The sequence below is a fragment of the Mauremys reevesii genome, linkage group 21 (genome assembly GCF_016161935.1).
Source record: "Mauremys reevesii isolate NIE-2019 linkage group 21, ASM1616193v1, whole genome shotgun sequence".
Taxonomy (NCBI): domain Eukaryota; kingdom Metazoa; phylum Chordata; order Testudines; family Geoemydidae; genus Mauremys; species Mauremys reevesii.
The window spans coordinates 18,471,023-18,494,091 of NC_052643.1; the positions used below are offsets into that span (position 1 = coordinate 18,471,023).

Here is a 23,069-nt window from a genome sequence, read left to right on the forward strand (position 1 = left end):
AAATTAAGGACAGGATGGAGATGAATAGCTGTGCAGCTTGTAAAGACGGGTGTTTCACTCCTTCCCTCATGTTTTAAATGAAATATGTTTGATGGGCTTTTGGAATCTCAATCCTTATGGATGACAGTCCACATTATATTGGCACCAGGTACCCTTATTACTGCCTCACCACAAGGGTTACTGGATTTTTGGGCTTGTCAGAAGTAGCATTATCAGCCCCTGTTTTTCAGGAACTCTGACTCACTCCTGTACCATTGCTCTCCACTAAATGGGTTGTATTCCGGCTTTCAGCTCAGGAGAAAATTTATTTTAGCAATGTAAGAAAATGAGAGGCGCTGTTTGGACCAAATTAACTATGGGTAGAATTCACCCTTGTGCAACAGCCAGCAGAGTGAGATTTAAGTGCCACATAGCCCTGGTGCTGATTCCCTGCAGAATGGTACATTTGGCCCCGTTGGCATAAGCAGGTACAACTCCATTGGCTCGTATGGATTTTTAGCCACTTGTGCTAGCACCAACTGGGCCAAAGTGGCTGCTTTAACAGCTGCTATAGGCGTTTTTTAATTTGTGGATATAGTTTTGGTTTGCAAAATATCAGCCTCTATGTACAAGCAGCAACTTTTTTCTTTAAAAGACCCAAAAACTGAAAACAAAGAACTACACAAACAGGATTTGCTGCTGGAGACCCTCACACAGAGTTAGCAAGGTAATTACGTGCAGTTCTGCAGGAGGATGTCACATATTAGGAATTCCCAGGAATAAATATTTGGCTACTTTGGGCGATGGGCACTTTCTGTGCCCCCTGTGGCCAGAGGAGCTGCCTTCCTCCCTCCCCCCTCCATGGCCAGTGGAGCTGCTGCACCCGCCCCCCCATAGCCAGAGGAGCTGCCTCTCCCCACTGCAGCCCCAATGGTGGAGCTGGTTCTCCCTCTGCGGCCCTGGAGGAGCTTTCGTCTCCTGTCCCAGTCCGGGTCCACAGGAGCTTTCTCTCCCAGCTCCAGGCCCAGAGGAGTTCTGTGCCCCTGACATGGCGGGACCTGGGCCTCTGCTTGACCCTCCCCCCCCTCCCCCGAGCACACCCCTGACGCCAAGTACAGTCTCTAGCCAATAGCAGGACAACTAAGGAAAACCATCTCTCAGTGCTCAGCTATCAGTCTTACCATTAATAAGCCTCTCTGTATAAGTTAAGCCTTTATCTAATTATTTCCCTGCTCTCCCCTCATGACAAATGCTGTGTGATCTCTGTTCCATTGAGAGCACTGACATGTTACTGACAAATTCTACCTTGGACATAGCTGGTACAGCCCAATAAATACTTTCTACCAGGATGCACCTGAAATGTCTGCTAGCACAGCAGCTGCTTTCTATCTGGAACATACTCAGCACTTCTGTCAGCTCAGCAGGTAGGTTTCAAATGTGCCAGGTACAGCCAGGTAAAGCAATCAGGAAATCTGCAATCTGGTTTAGGCGTCACTGAAATGAGTCTGTTCGCCTTAATAATGCCCCAGGATAGTCCCCAAGATATAGACAAACCTCAAGAAAAGCAAAGGGAAGTAAAAGTGATACAAGAATCATAGGTAAAACATCAGTGGAGAGAATGAGGGAGGTAAACCTACAAAGGCTGGGAAAGAGAAGACCAAGGGAGGCACATGATCCATCTGTAAATCCCTTCCAGGTAACACTGCAAATGTAAGGAAAAGATTTTTCACACCCTCTGAAGGTGGTAGGTCAAGGAGCGGTGCCTGACACTTAAGAGGGAAAAGTTTAGACTCGGCACCAGGCAAATATTCAGAGCAACTAGGCAGAGAAAGGAAACGTCCAAGGAAAAAGGTCTCTAGGCACAGTCACCACAGATGTCAAAGAATGGGGCCAAAAAGTCTTTAGTATGGAAGATGTGGAGATGGAATCCTGCATAAAACGGGAATCAGGCCAGACAAATCCTTGTCACACCCCACCAGGATTCTACAAATGGCTCTTTGCCCAGGGTACAAAGCCACATACATTCTGGAAAAGCATATGTTGCTCCAGCCATCACTGCTTAGCTCTAACAAGTGGTGTCAGTTCCTCTCCAGCACAAAAAGAACCAGTACAGTAAGTAAGGGAAAATTAAAAACCACTCCAATTTTCTCTTTTGCCTGAGGTTTCAGCTAGTTATTTAGGCCTTCAGCTACTCACACCAGGCAGGGATGTTAGGCATTTAGGGAAGAGATGTCAAAGTTACGGAAAGGAACTAAGGGCCAGATCTTCAAAGGGGCTGCTGATTGTGAATAGACCTGTGGCTCAGCACCTCTGAAAATCCACCTCTAGAGCTTTTCACCCTTATTTCATCAATGACGTTATTTCCCCCTGCCAGCGGTGGGCCTCTTGGGCAGGGGTGCAAAAAGAACTAGCGGGGAAGGGGGACCCCCCTTTCCTGGCAGGACTCTGGGGCGCAGGGGCGTTAATCCCCACACCACTGCACGCTCGCTTAGTCCCATGATTTGGGCACTTGCCCAGCGCCGGGGCTACAGGTGAGGCTCAGAAAGTACCTGCCCATGGAGCCTCGTCTCCTGCCTGGCTCCCTCCTTCCCAGGGCTACGCAGACCACACACGGGAGCTGGCCTGGCAGAACCACAGGCTAACAAGGACCCCTCTGCCCCCCCCCAGCCCTGAGGTCCCGGCAGCCCCCTTCTCCGCAGGGCCCAGCACCTCATCCCAACCTCCCCGGGATACGGTCCCCAGGATCTGCCACCCCTGGCCCGGAGAGGACCCAGCCCCCTCCCCTCCCCGCAGCAGCTGAATGGGCAGCAGCCACCCTCCGCCTCCGGTGCCCATCACCGCCGCATCTCCCCAGGCGGCGGCGGCCAGCCCTGCGTCTGCCCGCGCCGGAGGAGCCCCCGCTCCCCCCTACCTGACAGCTCCTCCTCGTTCTCCATCTCGTCCCGCGGCTCCCCCTCGGCCCCCGCCGGGCCCCGCATGCTCCCACCTGCCGGGCGCAGGCTGCGCGGCGCAGGCTGAGGCGGCTCCGCGCGAAGATGGCTGCGGCGGCCCTGGGTGGGTTTTTTTTTTTGTTAAGAAGCAATCTCCTCCTCCCCTCCCCTCCTCCTCCCCTCCTCCGGCCGCTCTCTCCTCCCTCCCTCCCCCGCCCCAGCCCCTCCAGCCCGCAGCCAGCGCAGGAGGGAGACACACGCGCGCACACACAACTGGAATTACACATGCCCAGATTGTGACGTCCAGTCTGGTTACCCTGGCAACCGCATCCCATCGTTTTTGGCACCAGGCCTTCGCGGGGGTGCCCGGGGGGGCCAGGCCGGGCGCTCCCTGCGGAGAAGGGGCAGGGGGCGGAGGGAAAGCAGCAGAACCAGCGGGCTTTGCAGGCGCCCCCACCCAGGGCTGTCCCGGCTTCGCAGGGCTTTGTCTGACACCCCCCACGCTTCACCCTGTGCTGCCGCCACACCCTGCCCGGCCTGGGCACTGCCCGGCCGGCAGGTCTCCTCGGGCTCAGGGCCAGGCCACGCTGCTGCGTCCCAGCGAGACCACAGGCTCCGCAGCCCTTTGGGAGCAGCCCGGGGAGGATGCAGAGAAAGGTCAGGGACATGGTTACCTGCAGCACCAGGCCTTGAGCTCTTCTTGTCCCGTCCCCCCCCCCAGCCCCCGAGGCAGCACATTGCCCACGCAGCCAGGTGCTCCGTTTCTTTAATGAACAAGATGACAGGCAAGGCAGCCTGGAAGTGAAGTGCCCACTGATGGATTCCTCCTGGCCAGAGCCCCATTAGTGCCAACCTGGCCCAAAGGAGACAAAGAGGCAGGCTAATGACCTTAAATAGCGCCGCTCAGTGCCCTCAAGCCATGATCCTGGGAAGCTGTGGGGGTGTTCAATCCACACCCTCACTGAAAACAAAAGGGGATAGCCAGGAAAAGCCTAGCAGGAGAGCCCAGCCTCTGACTTTGCCACATTCACTCATTTCTTATGAGTCTTTGATTTTTTATTTATTTATTTATTTAGGCTGAGTTCAAGCTTCATGCAAAAACAGCAATTCGGGTTAACAGTCTGGGAATTGTTCTGGTTAAATAAAATGGGGAGAAAGCATTATTTAGATCTATTCAAACCCCATACATTCAGGGCATGAAGATTACTTGCTGTTTTGTCCTGGGTCAGTGCTAAAAACACAGACTGAAATTAGTGAGTCACCTGCATCACCTCCAGGATCGGTGCTGCAATGTGCCTACAGTGAGGAGGCTCACAAGCTTCAGCTGGTGCAGAGTTCAGTAACTCTGCTCCTAAGGACATGGTCAAGCATTGCACCTACGCTTCATGGCACACCCTCCATTTCTAGTCAGTTCAGGTCTGCAAGTGAAGGTGTTATCACAAGATTTAAAGGCTTGTCTACATCAGAAATATTCAGTTTAACTAGATACATTTAAAATCAATTTAGTTAGGCTCATGCCACTTTATAGACAAGCCCTAATTCTCAAGACTGTTAGGACTGCTGGTTGCTATGCTGATAGTTCCTGAACTTCATTTTCCTAGACTAGAAGCAGGACAATCACAGTTCAGCATCCTCACCTGTGAAACTCTTCTCTGGCATCTCAACAAAGCCCAGTTTTTGCAAGTTTCAGGGTCCATTACAAAGCAGATTTGTTTCTGCATAACAACTCCAACAGGTCTCACTGGAATTCAATGTGTCTGCAAGAACACTGAGCATTGATTGAGTCACATCTCCCCCACTGAGTTTGAAGGTGACAGGATAATGTGCTACAGAAGTACACTTCCTCTAAGGATCTCAAAGTGCTTTACAAAATGTTCATTAAACTTCACAACACACCTGCAAGGAAAGTAACTTTTTTATTGGTGGGGAAATGTGTCTACATGCAACTTGCACCAGTTTAACTAATAAGTATTTTAAAAATCAATTTAGTTAAACCAGTGAAAACCTTTTAAGAGAAAATGGGTTCACAACTGGTTTATATCAATTTAGGTAAACTTAGTAATTTACCAGTTTTAGTTACACTAATGCAAGTTCAGGGTTAGAAAGAGGGGAAAGTTTAAATACAGGGTAAGGTTCTCTCAATGCATCAGCATTATTTGTCATTTGGAACAAATATATTTAAAGAACTAAAGACCGGAAAAACAAATACATATGAGCTCAGCAGTTAAACATTCTGAGACTCCAAGTACAAGATCACACCAAGTTGCCTTATTCAGGGAGATGCTTCACTGCTTGCTGGCAAAAATGTAACTCTTCTGCTGTCATACTTGCTGGGAATGAAACTCAAGTTCTACCTATTTTCTATACATCGAGACTAGTAAACCTGAAAACACTAGTTCCACAATTCTGCTGTCTCAATCATTTTGCTACTATTTATGTTGCTATTACAATCCAGACCTCGCTATAACATGGTCCTAGATGATAGATGGTTACCATAACAAAGTGTTACCAGGTCCCTTGATCTGACTGCAAGTTTAGCAGTCAGGCCTTAAGTAAAAGCCAGGACAGATGGCATGGCACAACCAAGTGCTTGTCTGGTTATAGCCTCCATTTTAACACTGTTTGCACCCTCACCACTGTTACAAGCTGTTTTGTACTCATGCTGTAGACTAAGTTAAAAATTTACGGGATGGAGTCATGTCGGTGTCAACGTATGAGGAGTCAGCAAACACTGTAAATGAACACGGATGTGGCAGGGAAATCACACTGATGGAAAAACTGCAAACATGATTGCATGTGGGACAGACAAAATTGTCCATGACCACTGCAAGCTGTTGATCCTTGCTTTGTGCTGTTCACGTTTTTCACATCAGGTGTTGATGCATCTTGCTTCAAAGAGGTTAATAGCAACATGACAAATCTGCTGCCACCCTGTTGTGAGCTGTTGCTTCCGAATTCCTGAAATTTACTTGACAGGCTTTCAAGTTTGATGTCACTGTATCTTCATACCATTTGTACTGACCACCATGAGAGCAGGTGCCTTGTTTTCACTGACAATAAAACATGGCCTTTGGAATTCTCAAGTCTACCATAAGAAGGTGGCCAGACCAACACAGCTGAGCTATTATGAGCATGCTTTGAACCTGGACATCTGACAATGATTAAGGATTTCAGTATTAGGCATTTTGTCCTGCCATTTGCCCTTGCAAACAGATTGAAAACAGCACATATGGAACTGACAAGTCTCCTGATATGGCGGCAATATGTTGTCCATATCTCACAACCATATAGAAGAGTTGTTAGCACAACTGACCAACAGACATTGAGCTTAGCGCTTGTTTTGATGCCTCTCCCTATCATTCCACTGGCAGTGACAACATTCCAAATGCAGAACTAATCTTGGCTATGCAATGGGTAATATCTTCTGTGACAGCACACTCTAGGTAACAACTTCTCCATGTACCTGAGAGAAGCATTGCTGATTTGAATAACTGGATGGATGTGCTCATCCCCTGGCACAGGTTGGTACTTCAATTTTCTTCAGGCTAGTTGTGAAACCAAAGCAATTAACTGCACGAGCAAAGTGATCAGTTATAAACGGAATGTCCTCAAATAGAGTGAGCAACCAGTGCATAGTCATCAGCAAATAAAAGCTCCTTAAATAAGTACATCTGCTACTTCTGTGCAAGCACAGAAACATTGTTTAATCTGCAACTTCCCATTGGTAGGGAACTAAATAAATACTGTCAGTGTTATGAACATGAACATAACTGAAAAAAGAATGGAAAAGAGCATGGAAGCTCTGTTTGCTGCCATTAGTGACCAGAAAATGGTTTGATATCTCGCCATTCTCCACCACTCTTGCCATCATCCCATCCTGGAAGAAGGATCATATGACACAAGCTATGCAGGGCATCCAAAGATGAAAAACTTTCCCCAAGTCCCTTGCAATTTACATAATCAAAAGCCTTGGGTAAGCCAACAACCACCATATGAAGGACTGCGGCAGTTTTGCTCCAGACATTTTTCCTGGGGCTGATGAGCTGCAAAGATCATATCTACAGTGCCCCTATCCAAACTGAAAGCCAGGAAAGATGGTTTCCACAAAACAAGTGTTAAATCTTTTCAATATGACCCAGGCAAGGATTTTTCCGGCAACAGAAAGTAGGGAAATGCACGATTATCAGTTTTTCCTATCAATCTTAGGTTTATAAAAGCGACTAACAGTGGCATCCTTGTAATCCTGTGACACTGACTATTGTTCCCAGATAATACAGAAAAGCCCTGAAAAATGCCTTGCAATAGAGTAGCCAACCTGCTTACAAGATCACTGCTTGGAATGGCATCTGATCCAGGTGCTTTCCCTTGTGACATCTACTTGACTGCTGTTATGGGCTCATATAAGGTAGGAGCTAGTGCACTCTTCTTTTAATGGGTATTGTAGAAGAGCATTAATTGCTTCCTTAGAGATGTTGGAAGGGCAGTTAAGAAGCAAACAAACATTCTGTTCATTGAGCAAGTATTTCTTTTTTGTCTGTTAAGAGCCAATTGCCATTCAGTGTGCACAGAGGGGCCATACATAGCACAGAGACCAGCAAAAAGAGATTTGGGGGCCTTTTCGGTCTGCTGACAGTTGTAACTCTGCTACCTTTTCCCACCACGGGTTTTTTATTTGCTAAAGTTTGGTCTGTTTTGCAAAATGATATGCAGCCTTCAACTGCCACATCTTTATCTGCTATGTAGGCTCAATGGATAGCATGGCATGAGTTCAAGAGCTGACATATTCAGGGTCATTCTCATCAAAACAATTCTGATGATTCCTCTTTAATGAAGGTGAAAACTTCAGCAGCTATGTGTCGTATCCCAAAAATGTTTCCAGGCTGTCTCAACAGCCACTGAGTCTTCTTCTGTAGCTAAGGGAAGTGCTTCTGCTGGAATTCAGAGTCACGTTTTCCAAGCCTGAAATATTTATTTTCTTCACTGGCTTGAGTCACTGTCTATGTTGCTTGACAGCAACGTGAAGATATTTTTGACTTCTCGCAAGCCTACGATCTGACCAAGAGTTGGCAAATGAGCTTAACATCATGGAGATTTCTTCACCATGGAATGTAATCATGTCCAGTGTTCTGAAAAGGGGTCTTTTACTTATTGGCCTGCTGAAAACTTACTGGTGATGACTAGGTTGTGCTCAGTGCATTTGTAAAGTAGCAGCAAGCTGTTGCTGCTCGCATCAGCAACTCTGTGATGACCTATCACATTGCTCCATAATACACAGTTCCGACCAACTCTAGTATTGTAATCACCCAGGATGATCAATCTATCATTACATGGAACTGACCTAATGATATTATCAAGGGTTTGATAGTCCTCATCTTCATCTGCATAGATAATTCTCAGTGCATATGCGCTAATGACAGAAGCGTAACGACCTTTAGTAAGGCTGACACAGAAGAGCATAAGTTTGCCATTAACACCGTTCAGCAATGACTCAAATTTATGCGCAGTCATAAAGCAGATGGCAAACCCCACAATGTTCATCCTCAGACTTGCCAGTTCAATAAAAGATATAAACAACACTCGCTTCTTCTAGCTGCGACTCACCAGCTAGTCTTGTCTCACTGAGTGCAGCAATATCTATATTGTACCATGCCAATATTCTACAGACTTTAATGGTTCTCTGTTTAGGTCCATTACCTGTCAAGGAGTGTATGTGAAGATTCCAGGTTGCAGCATTTTCTACAATGGATTGGGAAACCCACACCTGCAGGAACCATACTGAAAAGCTTAACAAGTCCTGCCACAAGTCTACTTAATTTTTCAAAGTTGTCATATGGACAGAGCCCAGACTTGAAGTCATTGCACTAGAAATAAAGCACCAAGACACCTAATACAAGACTCCCCTCAGGCTTTGACCCTAAGCATTTGTTAAGTCACAGCTGCTTAGAAAGCATGCTGCTATGCAGTAGAGTCAAGTTCCAGGCCTAGGCCAGGAGAGCTCGTGTCGCTCATCAGCACTTCCACCAATTGAGCACCAACACTGTCCATCTCCAAAGGAACACATGGCCAGCCCAGTACCACCATAAGAATGGCAACTCAGATGGAAGGAAGGGCAGGGAAGAGAAAAAACAAGAAAAACATTTTGTATGGTTTAATGCTTCAGCTTCACAAAGCTTTAGTGACTAACTCTCAATATCACTCCAAGGTAACAGTTTTCATGTAAATTACAGCAATAGAAAAAAAAAAAAGGAAGATGAGCCATGCCACACCACAAGAGTCAAGTCTCTATTTGAAGTGAGGGAACTGTACAGGCAACAGATTCTCTGAAATATTCTAGCAGAGCCAAAACTGGCTCAAAAACCCACTTCCGACAGATGTTTAAGAACCTCCATGCATTCATACTGTCAATCCTTCACCCTCTGTGCTCTCAGCCTGAGAAACTCCCCATTCCAGCTGAGGGCAGAATACTGTGAGCAGTTAAGACTTAGGTTGCAATAGGTATTTAATGTATTGTTGTAAAATATTCTCAGGAGGCTGCATTAAGGACACTACTCAAAGTAGGGTGAGATTTACCTTCTCTATCACCCACAATGATTCCACCACCACTCTTTTGCTACTATAACCCAGGAAGGGGGGAAAAGGACTTTACAGCTCCTTTGTCAATAGATATTTAATGAATTTTAAAGTCATGTATTTCAATATTTAATTTGTTTTTAAGTCTGACAACATAAAAGGGCAGTTACTGGCTAAAATTTTCAAAGCCACGTAGGGTATTTAGCCACACAACTCCACTCAGATGAAGAGCTGTGGCAAAATCTCGTCAGTTTTGAAAATCTCAACCCCTATAACTAAAAAAATTATGCCATAGCTAAGGACTTTATTAAAACAAAGCAAGGCCAGTGAGTTAGATGAACACCAGAGATTATTAGGCCTAGCGTTTACTTACCTTAAAAGTATCAGATCCCAGGATAAATCCTAATCCCAGTGATGATCTTTTCCAGGCCGCTTACCAAATTTCAGCGTAGAATATTTTAATCAAGCTATAAAGCCTCTGAAAAGAGACCATTAAGTATTGCTGTACTTGGAGCGTTACTATAATGAAGAGGAAATCTCTATTCTCCAATTAAAGGAGAAAACTTAATATCCCCTTTATGAGGAACCTCAGATTTTCTGAACAAATTCTCTGAATTAAGAGTAATGAGAAATTTCTGAAAGTTGGGATAGTGGGAGCTGAACATTATCCTTATAATGCAAACTGTAAACCTTATCTATGAAGTAGATAGATATGAAGAAGTAGGCTTTAGAGTGAGCATTATGTAATCTGAACTGGAAGAGCTCCCGATGTCTCGAGTTTGGAAAACACAGAAAAGTTAACATTTTTTCCCCACGTTTATTGAAGGAAATTTAATGTACAAAATATTTCCAGATCCACATGCATTTAATCCTCTTCTTCCTCCTCTTCTTCATCCTGGTTAATCTGGAAGTATCGCAATTCGTAACTTTCCTTGCTATTGGCAACTACACGCAGCCAGTCACGCAAGTTGTTTTTCTTCAGATATTTCTTAGTAAGGTACTTCAGATACCTGTGGAAAGAAGGCAGCCAATAATTGAACTGAAGACTGTATAAAGATTATTCATTCTACATTACATGCTCTTGAAATTTTGTATGCTATTTAATTGAATTTCCCTACCTTGCATTATTTAATAGTGTCTTTCATTTTCACCTCTGATAACAAAAAACAGGAGTTTGTCTTAACATTTTGCTCTCACACTTTATAAGAAAATTATAAGAAGATTGGTTGTAATGATGTAGACTGTAACGTGCCATTTTACTTTTTCAGAAACAAAGAAAATGTGTAGGTTGAAAGTGTTTTTGCATTTTCAAGTCTGCAACATTTGCCTAATAGCACATTTAATATGGTCTTTTCTGAAGACACTCCCCTGTGGGACCCTACCACTTACTCACCTTAAAAGACAAATTGTCTCTTCCATTAATGTTTTGACAAGCAGTTTTAAAAACATTTTTTCTTAAAAGAATTGTCACCTTTGTGAGAAATTACATTCCTGCAAGGCAAGCCAAAAGCATGATATAACTGCAGAAGTGACTACAGCTTGTATTACTCACAACAGTGCCTGAGAAAATAAAGCAATTCACTATGAGAGGATGCCCAAGTTACGCCATGTCACAGCCCCAAATATAAAACATCTTTTGGAAGAGGGCACCCACAAGACAAAGAATGCTCTCTGAATACAAAAAGAAAGCACATTTAACCATCCATTCCAGCCAAGCTTAGATACCAAGAGCCAACTTCTATAGGCCTTACTTAAGCAAAACTCCCATTGGAATCACTGAAGTAAAGACAGCAGAATAACATACATTAAAACCAGAGGATTCTGGGAATGAGACACTATGAATGACAGAATAAATCTTGTGTAACAGAGGTATGCCACACAATGCAGAAAGGCTAGCAGTTCTCTTCTTCTCGCAAAGCCAAAGTGGTTCACACTGACAAGAAACAACAAGGGGAAAAAGGACTACGTTTAATTTCTATGGTATCAAATAAAGTTTAACAAGAGAAGGTGTAAAACCTCTGAGGGAAATGGATCAACTGATATTTTTCAATTCTTTACTAAGTCATTATTGCAGTAGTGCTCAGAATATGCTAGGTGCTGTGCTGACATGCAGGAGACTCTCCCTGCCTCGAAGACCTTACAGTTGTAAAAGGACAGCACAAAAGGGTAGGCAACATACATGCAAAGTAATCAGGTGATGTGTGTACACACATTTTATATATAAAAACACGGAACTAAGTCTCAAGCTTCCCCTCAGCCTAGTCCTTGCTAATTTTGGAAGAGTAAAAACATTTATATCTTGTAAGTGGGTCTAGAGAAATGAGTCTTTAGGATCTGATTGAGACAAGGGTGGAGGTTGGGCAAATAGGATGAAAGGGGTTCCAGGCATAAGGGGACAGCATGGAAGAAGGCATAAAGATGACAAAAGACAACAGGAGGGTATCAAGGCTAGCTTTGTTGGCAGATGGGGACAAAAGGAACAAGAAAGTAGATGAGGTCAATGGTGTAGGCAGGGACTGCTCAGTGTAAGGCCTCAAAGAGACAACTATTGTATGAAAAATACATTGGATGATGTTTAACTGCTAAAAGTCCATGATTTGAAGTACGTTGCTGACAGACAGATAAGACATGTAAATGTATTTCTGATTTACTGGTAGTTTATACATTTTTCCCCAAAGATGTTTTATTTCATAATTTAGATGTCTTTGAATGATGAATTGTGTCATTACTAGACCATCCTCTAAAAGGAAGGAATTAATTTAATTTATTTTCCACTTCAATATTCAAAAAAATTATCTCAGCAGCCTAATCAGCTATTTAGAAAATTAGCCCCAAACAAATTAGGTGTCAGTTTCTATTTCAGAATGTGCATATGTCTTCATTTAAATATTAGTACCAAATACTAAATTTAATCATGATAAATGTAAATTGGTCACTGTTAATCAGGCTTTTTTTAAAAAAATAATAAAATTCATTTAAAAATTCACTAGTGCAGGGGTCAGCAACCTTTCAGAAGTGGTGTGCTGAGTCTTCATTTATTCACTCTAATTTAAGGTTTTGCGTGCCAATAATAAATTTTAACGTTTTAGAAGGTCAAGTCTATAATATATAACTAAACTACTGTATGTAAAGAAAGTAAGGTTTTAAGATTTAAAATTAAATTAAAATGCCCCTTAAGTGCTATAGTGGCCAGGACCCAGGCAGTGTGAGTGCCACTGAAAATCAGCTCCTGTGCCACCTTCGGCACACATGCCACAGGTTGCCTACCCCTGGACTAGTATGTCAACTAGAGAAAATCAAGGACCAAAGCATCAGTAGGATTAAAAAAGGTTAATACACAAACCATCCACTACAGAAGGTATATAATAACTTAAATAAATGCAGCATAAAATCTACTAAATCAAAATTTTCAACAGCTGGTAACAGAAAGACAGATACTATTAATACACAATAAGTGATCAAAGTGCATTTAAAGGTCACTTTTGCATGGAATTTTATTAAATTGGACCTATGCACCCTTTTTGCTTGTTTTTTCTTCTGCTTTTATTTTAGCCATAGAAATATCAATTATCTGAATTCTAGCCTTGCCGGTTCATTCTGGAGGGCCTATCAGGTAACTCAGTATGTACATAATGTGCATCTACTCAACTAACTGAAAGAGTGAGCAAGGTGAACCTGGAACAAATGCTTCCTTTCACCAAAATGTTATTCACTCATGTTAACCAGGCATTAAAGAGAGACTTAAAATAGTAACTAAAAATCAGTTCCCTTCAATTGTTCAACTTTCACTGTCTGGACTTGTGATATCAACACTTCACTAGTTCTCCAGTTTTCAGAAAGGCTTCTGAGGCAGACAAGACTTGAACCTCTATTGTAAAAGGAAAGCAGAGAAAAAAACCTTTCAGACCCTCTCAAGGTATCACTGAGAAGCAGAAAGGGCACAAACTCCTTTCCCCATTTTTTACAGGTCACTCTTATGGTGTGAAATGGCTGTCAACTGGGCAAAGTATTTGTATTTTATGTTAAATGGAGGAGTGCTGAGATTTCCAAAGCTAGTCTATTATGTCAGTAACAGGCATTACCCAGCAATTAAATTATAGCATGTTTACCAAAAGAAATGTACCTACCAAATATTTCTTATAACACTTATGTCCTGGCAGTTACCATGTACCAAAGGATTTTACTTCAAACACTTGCAAATTGTTTTAAATGTCAAGAACTTAAATTGGCCATTAACAACCTCTTTTAAAAATAGTTTACTTATCAAAATGAAGAAGAGGTAAACGACTAGCCTTGACATGGCAATGGGCCACCTAATCAAGAGAATTCACAGGGACAGAGTGAACTAAATACTCTAAACAGGAAAGCAGTAACTTATACATATTTCTACCTACTGGCACTTAAGGAGTTTATATTAATTGAAATCTTAGCTCTGCTAATGATAATGGTAAAATTCCTATTGACTTCAATAGAACATACTCATTGTATTTAAGTGCCTGCTGCTCTGGCATGCAGTGTGCTGTGCTCCACCTAGTTACCACATCCCACTCCAAATGTGGCTGTATTTCAGTTCGTCTGTATGGACAATTAAGCACTTTCTGCTCCACTGGGTTGAAAGGCCCTGTAGAAATGTAAATACTACTGCTCCGATATACTGGTTACTAGCATTTCTGAAAGCTACCATGTCTGTTTCTGCATAATCCATCAGAAATGTAACACTGTCAAAATACTCACATGCTTAATCTAGATCTGACAATTAAAGCTGTTTAGTGATTCACACTATTTGTGAATTTCTAGTGTATCCTTTTCAAACCTGGTTATGGCCAAACAAGTCATTTGAAAGGTATGTCCTACTTTTAATCTTATTGTATACAATTTATAAGTCAAAATAAGATTGTACAACCAAGCAGCTAAATGGAACCAAGTTCAGCTGGGTCCTGACGTTAGTCCCTTGCTTCCAGGAATGCTGCTGTTACATTCTAGAAGGATAATAACTGATGCAGGATTTGAGGAGACAGAAGAGGAGCATATTAGATTATTAGAAATGGTTCCAGTGAGAGTATTTTCAGACATGCCTGGTTTGTTATATATGCAATCAGAGATTTCAATCAATTTAATAAAATTACCAAAACCACGCTGTGGGTAGCGTAACAATGCTCACCTTATAAAATGGTAACATCATGTTAAATAGAGAGAACTGATGATTGCATTGCTGCATAATATAATTATTGTTTTGTCTCTGATATTACATGGCAAAGATTTGTAAACCTGTTAAAACTTCCTAAATAAAAAAGAAATCGTTCCACTGAACAATTAAAATGTATGTCTCCCAGTAATTAGTTGACCTTTACCTGCTTTTATTTAAAAACAATTTTAGGGGATAGCATAAAGGTGGGGTGGGAGGCTAAAGTCCGGTAGGATGACCAGGAAATGGAAGATTATATAGTAGTGGGAATCATCTGGATTGTTTTCATTTCTAGCCTTATTTTGAGATATTTTAGGAAGCTGTAGAACTGTTGTATAAACATTTTTAAAAAATTATTAGGCATTGGCTGGACTCCACTGAAACATCTTCCACCCTAAAATTCTAATGAAGCTTTTTGTTTAGGAACAGAAATACAGTCACTATGCCTAACCACATGTGCAGTTCACCAGTAGAGCTGAAAGCCATTTCTCAAATCCTCTCCAAGACAGACCTGTCTTGATTTGTTTCCATCTTGTAGTAATGAGATGTAAGATCTTCTAATGCATTAGTATTTAATGGCAGAGATTCTGAGGACCCAGAGGGTCGGAGGTAGGCATAAAAAGGAAAGCATTAGTAGAGAAGAAAACTGTTATGAATGTGATGCTTGTCAATTAGGAAAGTGACCTGCCTCTTGGTGGCACACTCAAGAGTTCTAAACTAAGTGAGAGAGAACTCTCCTAATGGTATAACTGTTCAAATTGTCATCATCTGTGTCTTTTAAATTGTCACTCTAAAAGACCAAACCATGGTCTTCCTACAGTAAATTTAGCAAAAGATACAGAATGACAATCGTGAACTGTGAAGTCCTCAGAGGGGTCAGAAGGGACAATCATGATCATCTCTCATCTGACCTCCTCCACACTGCAGGCCACAGAACATCACCCACCCACTCCTGTAATAGACCCCTAACCTCTGGCTGAGTTACTGAAGTCCTCAAATCATAATTTAAAGATTTCAAGTTACAGAGAATCCACCAATTACACTGCAAGTTTAAACCTGCAAGTGACCTGTGCCCCATGCTGCAGAGAAAGGCAAAAAACCACCAGGGTCTCTGCCAATCTGACCTGAGGGAAAATTCCTTCCCGACCCCAAATATGGTAGTTAGACCCTGAGCATATGGGCAAGACCCAGCAGTCAGACACCTGGGAAAGAATTCTCTGTAGTAACTCAGAGCCTTCTCCATCTAGTGTCCATTGGAGATATTTGCTGGAGCCCTCTCCATCCAGTCACTGGAGATATTTGCTGCTTGTAGTAGATCCTCTACTCTACTGAAGCATATTCACTTATGCACAGAATAGGTACAGCTTAGACAGTAGCCACAAATACCTTCTCACTATCCTCTTTGCTAACACAACTCCAGGCTGACCTAGAGGGCAGGAAGTTCAAACTCCACAGACCCTTAGCTGAGACTGCCAAAAGGGGGCCAAACAGCATCAATGGTGATTGATGTTTGTTGTATCAATATCAGTACATTAGAATCTGGACCGTGACGACATAAACACCACTGAAATTTACCATCTGATGGCTGTTGTCATTACCAACCTGAGATTGATTGGAATAGACTTCCAGAGAGAAAAGCCTTTGTATCCCACTCCTTAACCCCTTTAGCTAGACATTACCTTTACGTTATTCCAATAAACGTACAATGGCTCCTCTCCCTTACCTCTTGGAAAATGGCACCTCTGAAGTTACGGTGATTTTGCTCTTGCTTCTCTCAATGGTCACCACACCTCCACCCAGATTACCGGCTTTTCCATTCACTTTGATTCGTTCCTGCAAGAACTGCTCCTACAAAATAAGGGTAAGATTTGTTAGTCAGAGTTATAGCGATAAAGTCTCTCTGCCTTGAAGGGCAAAATGTCTCCACTAACTTCCTAGCATCCAAAACATAAGATTGAAGAGCATTTTCCCCCAATTTACTTTACCCAAAAGCCAGACAAGTTTTAAAGTGTCTTCCTCACACATCAAACATTGAAAGGAAATGATTACTATATTCCTCCCAAAGACTTAGGCCCTGATCCTACAAAGATTAATACTATTAGTCCTACTGGCTTAAATGGGACTACTCGGGCACCTAAAATTAAGCACATGCACAAATCATTGCAGAATCACAGTTATAGTGAGCAACATCCAACAGGCCTTTGATGCCTGGATGTATTTCACCAGTCTTAGGCATTCATCTTTCTGGATATCTGACAAAAATAAGGTTATAAGGATTCAAGTTCCTACAAAGGTTTAAACCACAATAAAGAGGAGAATGACCATCTTTATAAAACTTACTTTCCTAACTTCACATCTCACATTTAGTGATAAAGAGCGTACAAAAAGGCTTTTAAGAGATTGTAATTATATAAGAATCCTACTGAAGTGTCCCATACACATTTCAGCTAGCCCATTTCCTTTTGCCTTTGAAATCCCATATGCCACTATGCAGGCATCAAAGAAAATACAGCAGTGGCCATCTTCTATGCAAAGGGTGTCCAGTTGGAGGCTCCACAACCAATAGCAAAATAGTGATCAGGAAAAAAATAGAAGGTGTCTACGTTATAAATTTGAAACTCTAGTATTTTACCAGAATGTCAAAGTTATAAAAAAATCTGAAGTCTGATTACCTTCAGTATTCAATTATAATCCTAATGTGAATCAACAGTCACCTACATTTCTGACAAGAACTTAAATTAAATAGGCACTGTGTTGCAATCAAAATGCATTGTTCCATCCAATCACCTCCACCACCTCATATCATTTTATTTTTGATCTATGAAATGGGTATAGTATAAAAAAGTATTTAAATTTGAAGTCTTAAATAAAGTTCCAGAGAAATCATTGGAAGATATGCCATGAATAAGTACCTACACATTAAGAACTACATTTAAAAAAAAATGCAGGGCCATTGAAAAAGTCCCCGGTATTTTCAAGAAATTTCAGGGTTACAAACAATTCTAGTATTTTTTCACAATGATCCCGATCAGCAGGCATTAATTTAGCAAACCAACAGAAAATATAGTTCATCAAAGTCAGAACTATATGGCCTAATTTCTAAAGCCACTTGTTGGTTTAGGATTAATGACTGCATTTGCAGCAAGCCCACAGAATACAGGACATTTCACAATTATTTATATGAAGGTAATTCAAAGGAAGCAGACCATTCAGTTCAAGAATATTCCAGCACAACACTACAAACTGCCCTCCACACAACTGAAAAGTCACAATGTAATTCAGTAGCCAGAAACTTCTACTGTAAAGATTTGGGCCTGGTCTACAATACAGAGTTAGGTCGACACAATGCAGTTTACATCGACCTAACTCTGTAAGCCAGTGATTCTCAACTTTTGTACTGGTGACCTATTTCACATAGCAACCCTCTGAGTGCAACACCCCCCACACCCTTATAAATTAAAAACACTTTGTGTATTTAACACCATTATAACTGCTGGAGGCTAAGCGGGGTTTGGGGTGGAGGTTGACAGCTCTTGACCCCCCCATGTAATAACCTCGTGACCCACTGAGGAGTCCCGACCCCCTGTGTGAGAACCCCTGCTATAAGCACATACATTAAAATGTAGCTCCCAGAAAAGTAACTTGCCCACAACACCAACTTAATAACTCCACTTCCGCAAGAAGTATAGCACTTAAGTCAATGTACACCGGACCCTCACTAGAATGTGCGTCTATATAGCACGAATTCGCATATAATGCGGTTGCGTACATGGATCCCAAATTTAATTACTTTAATTGCAATTCATTTTAACGCAGTCCCCACATTAACGCAGTACCGCGCATGGATCCCAAATCCCGCATTCTAGCGAGGGTCTGATGTAGTTAGGTCAACACATATCGGTTCTCAACCTATTTACCATTGTGGGCCGCATCCAATACTACCTGTATAGCCCTGAGGATGTCACATGGGCCGCAACTGTGTGCTGGCTGGGCCGCAGGTTGAGAACCACTGGTGTAGACGCTGCGCTGCATACATCAACTGTTGCTGCCTTTCAGAAATTGTCCCACAATGCCCCAGGCTGGCAGTTAAATTGGTACAAGTGCTCCTAGTGAGGATGTGCACCGCCGACAAAAGGAGCATAGTGTGAACGTGTAAAACCAATTCAATTATTGCAGTGGCTGTACATCAGCATAACATAGGGTATGTCTACACATACAGCACCCCTGGTGAAGACACTATGCTGACAGGAAAAGCTCTCCTGTTGGCATAATAAAACCACCTCAACATGTGGCAGAAGCTATGTCAATGGGAGGAGCTCTCCCAACGACGTAAGTGCAGTGTGGACAGTGCTATGTCAGTGTAATTTATGTCACGGGGGAGAGGGGGATTTACACCCCCGAGCAGTACAAGTTCTGCCAACATAAGCTTTAATTTAGACACAGTCTTACGTTGACTTAAATTTGCAGTGCAGAACATCTATCCAAGAGATATCCCGATAAACACTACAAAGAATTTATGTTAAATAAATCTACTTTAAAACTTGGGGTTTTTTTAATCTCAGAAGGATGCTAGCACTGTTTGAACATGCTTTCCCTGGCTAAGTATAGCAACTCAACGGTGCTAAAACTATTCTACAAATTTACAGCAGGCAAAACCATTGCAACGAACAGCCCAAACTTGCAACTTCTGCATAGAGTCTATGCTTTTTACAGAAGGTTGCAATGGTTGGTTGTAGTATCTGGGAGAAAGTCTTTAGTCCTGACCAGGTGAAGCCTCCAAAGCACTGTCCTCCCAACTGCACAAAGATTCAGTTGTCCTAATTTCATTACACAATATTTGCCTCACATCTGGAAGTAAGCCTAAAGCCCTTGTTCCCAGCATTATGGGATAAGTGAGTCACATGCCCCAGAAAACACTGGTACTTTGCCTGTTGTGTGGACACAGTAAACCACTTCAAAAGAATCAGACAATTTATGCAATTAATGTCATAGAGTCTTAGAATATCAGGGTTGGAAGGGACCTCACAAGGTCATCTAGTCCAACCCCATGCTCAAAGGAGGACCAATCCCCAGGTTTTTTTTGTTTTTTTTTTTACCCCAGTTCCCTAAATGGCACCCTCAGGATTGGGTTTAGCAGACCAATGCTCAAACCACTGAGCTATCCCTCCCTCCCTGCTAAACCCAGGGTTGTGAGTTCAATCCTTGAGGGGGCCACTTAGGGATCTGGGGCAAAAATCAGTACTTGGACCTGCTAGTGAAGGCAGGGGGCTGGACTCTATGTCTCCACAATGGTCCTCTCACTTCCAGTCAAACTTCACATCATTCATGTCCTCATCTATCGTCACTGACTTAAGTTATTACAGCGGGTGCAAACTGGAACAAATATGGACACTGCATGTAGAATCACAAGAAATCCTGCCATATTTAACTGGAGTATCACACTTCACGCATCAGTTATTGTTTGGCCATGACCATATCAGCAAAATACTAATAGTTTCCCTTCAGTCAAGTTGAAGGGAATGTGTGTATATGGCTTCCAATGTCAAATGTGACAGGACTGCTAATATAGACACTATTAGACTACATCTTGACTAGATAAAATGGTCAAATGTAGGTCAATTTAAGTCATAAATGAAGCTCAACCTTTTCGCCCTAGTGTACATGTAGGGCAACACCTTGTAGCTTGATTTAGCTAGCCCTGTTCTACCCTAGGCAAAAACGTGACAATTTTTCAGTAAAGACAAAGCATAAGAGACTATCTAAAATTTTCAGAAGCATTTAAATGACTTACATGCTTGGGAGCCTAAACACCACTGCAAGTCAATGAAATATGGGAATCTAAGTGCCTATGGAACTTCTGAAAGTTTTGCCATAAAATACTAGTCTAACAAAAGGTTCTGTCATACAATGAGGCTTGGACTATGCTACCCAGGAAACACACAGTTAGTGTGATTTAGATCCAGCATTGAAAGGGTTCACCTCACTATCCCAGAGGAGCAGCCAGGATCTGAAAGGCGCCAGAAGCAAATATCCTTCCTTTCATAAGAACCGTGCATTAACTTGGCAAAGTTCCACTTAGCTGCCAGCCCAAGGTGAGTGAATTCAAATTTACCAATTCTCAATGACAAGCGCTAACCAGTGGCCACCCTTCTATTAACATCTCATCTACAGTAAGATTTTTAGATAAACCCCAACATTGCTTCTCTACTGGTAACAGACACAGTAGGAACCCTGCTGTAGATAAGCTTCTGTAGCCAGCTGCCTTTGAACACCATACAATGCAACCCTGCTCAAGGCAGATCTGTAGAACATAATGACAAAATCACTAGCTGCTATACTAAGAGCCTTCGCCACACAAAGGTTTCCCACCACTGCATTGCAAGAAACTTTTTGCCAAATCTAGCATAAGTAAGGCTTTAAAAGTGGTGACACCGTTGCCACTAACTGCAGCTTAATGGGGAGGAGACAACTTGAAACAGAAAAGGAAAGTTCCCAACAGGATGGGAAACAGGCTTGGGAAATAGAAGTTCACAGTTAGCAGTGGCTAAGACCAAGCAGGCCAGCAACACTAATATACACCTTTGGGGACATGAGAGTATCCTAGAGAGTGATGCATGGGAGAGAACAAGTCAGTGGATTTTTGCTATAGTAAATATATTTTCATAATCATTTCGTATACCTGCCAAATGATTCATTTGCTGGACCTCCTAGTGGCACACTCCATTATAGTTAAAGAAACACTGATGGTCTAGAGCATTTAAAACTTACGAAGTTGGCTGCATCCATGATTCCATCTTCGACAGGATGGGTGCAGTCCAAAGTAAACTTTAGGACCTGCTTCTTTTTTTTGCCACCTTTCGTTGCAGGCTTCTTCTGCAAAATTACACAGGTTACATATTCTAAACTTAACCTTAAGCTTTGGCATTAGGTTTAAGTGTATGTCTTAATATCAGTAAGAAAAAAAAAAGAGCAGAGCTCGTTCACAACAGTGCCAAGCCCTAGCTACAACACGGATGAGACCCCTAGACAGGACTGCACTGTGTCCCTGATCAAAGGTCTCAGGGCCACTGAGCCAGGTTATGACTGGACCACGCAGCACCTGGCTAGGGTGACCAGATGTCCCGATTTTATAGGGACAGTCCTGATTTTTGGGTCTCTCTTATATAGGCTCCTATTACCGCACTCAACCCACCCCAGCCTCGGGAGCCAGACCGGCGTCCCCACGAGGCCGTGGATCGGGGGGCGAGGAAAAGTCCCAGAAGAACCGAGGCGTGGGGCGGGGGCCGCAGGGACCAGACCCCAGGGGCTAGGGGCGGGGCTGGCGCCATAGGCGGCTCCAGGAAACGCGGGGGCTCCAAGGCCGGCCAGGCCGCAGCAGGAAACAGGCCCCCGGCGCGGCGGGTGAAGGCCCCGCGCCCGCGCCCTCAGGAAGGAGGCAGGGAGCCGGGTTTGCGGCCTCCCCCGGCACCCGCCCCGCAGCGCGCGCCCGGCCGGCTCCCCGGCCGCCCCCGAGCCAGGCGAGCAGAGCGGCCAGGGGCCGGAGCCCGAGGGGGTCGGGCCGGGGCTTGGGGGCCGCGGGGAGGCCGGGCCGGGCCCGGCGTGGTTGGACACTCACCACAGGCGCCATGGCGGCTGCAACGAGAGAAGCAGAAAGGGAGGGCGGCGCGACGCGCATGCGCCAAATCACCCGTGTGCCTCTCGCGCATGTGCCGACGATACCCCTGCGTGCCTCTCGCGCAAACGCGCATGTGCCAACCACCCACCCCTCCAGAAGCACGCAGAGCGCAGGTCACGCTAGCCAAGTACTGAGCGAATAGATTTCCCCCATAATACACCCCTGAGCCATCCGCATCTCTGGGATCGATTAGCGCTACCTGTGCAGGGACCCGGATCCGTCCCCTGCCTCTCAGGGGGCGGGTGTGGGCAGGGAGCAGGGGCCTGGCTGGGGGGGCGGAGGTCCTGGGCAGGGGCCTGGTTGTTGGGGGGGGGTCCTGGCCAGGGAGCAGGGGCCTGGCTGGGGGAGGGGTCTGGGCAGGGAGTAGGGGCCTGGCTGGGGGAGGGCAGGGGAGGGGTCTGGGCAGGGGCCTGGTTGGCAGGGGGTCTGGGCAGGGAGCAGGGGCCTGGCTGGGGGTGGTCCTGGGCAGGGGCCTGGCTGGTGGGGGAGGTCTATGCCATGGGGAAGGAGCAGGAGCGAGGGAGAGGGGAGGCTTTGACCCTGGGAGCACTGAGATCTGTGTCACTGCTGAGCTTTCCCTTGGTGGGGAGCAGGTGCTGGCACCATTCCCAGGCAGCAGAGAGGGGAATCAAACCAGAGAAGCAGCAGTGCTTCTGTCCCCTCAGCACCATAGCCCCAAGGGAGACCCTCATGTAGGACTCACTTCACAGCAACTTTTGTTGTTAATAAT

General features: G+C 43.9%; 2 protein-coding genes across 12 annotated transcripts in view; both read right to left on the reverse strand.

Moving 5' to 3' along the window:
• The window catches only part of CHD5 (chromodomain helicase DNA binding protein 5), an 85,869-nt gene extending 82,271 nt beyond the window's left edge, over window positions 1-3,598 (reverse strand). For 10 of the 11 annotated variants that reach the window (XR_005590331.1, XR_005590332.1, XR_005590333.1 and 7 more), the window contains exon 1: window positions 2,891-3,055. Coding sequence is in view for 8 of the 11 variants with exons in the window: in XM_039508912.1 (XP_039364846.1) it covers window positions 2,891-2,957 (67 nt within the window). In the remaining 3 variants the exon portion in view is untranslated. Of the gene's footprint in view, window positions 1-2,890; window positions 3,056-3,583 lie in introns of those variants that run through there. The other variant, XM_039508908.1, reaches the window with a different exon arrangement.
• Window positions 3,599-10,276: 6,678 nt separating this feature from the next.
• RPL22 (ribosomal protein L22) lies at window positions 10,277-22,436 on the reverse strand. Its single transcript, XM_039508920.1, has 4 exons — window positions 22,280-22,436; window positions 21,433-21,537; window positions 16,388-16,512; window positions 10,277-10,489 (listed from the first exon to the last, which is right to left on the reverse strand). The coding sequence occupies exons 1-4, from the start codon at window positions 22,337-22,339 to the stop codon at window positions 10,345-10,347; spliced, it is 435 nt and encodes a 144-aa protein (XP_039364854.1). The 5' UTR covers window positions 22,340-22,436; the 3' UTR covers window positions 10,277-10,344.
• Between the last annotated feature and the right edge of the window lie 633 nt (window positions 22,437-23,069).

What these genes read in the sequence shown, in the direction of transcription:
- RPL22 (XM_039508920.1), bottom strand. Translation starts at nt 22,339, where the DNA reads ATGCGCGTCGCGCCGCCCTCCCTTTCTGCTTCTCTCGTTGCAGCCGCC. An exon ending in TCATGGATGCAGCCAACTTC is followed by an intron (nt 16,513 to 21,432) that starts GTAAGTTTTAAA and finishes CTTATTTTGTAG; the next exon opens with GAGCAGTTCTTGCAGGAACG. An exon ending in GAGGTGCCATTTTCCAAGAG is followed by an intron (nt 10,490 to 16,387) that starts GTAAGGGAGAGG and finishes TTCTTTCCACAG; the next exon opens with GTATCTGAAGTACCTTACTA.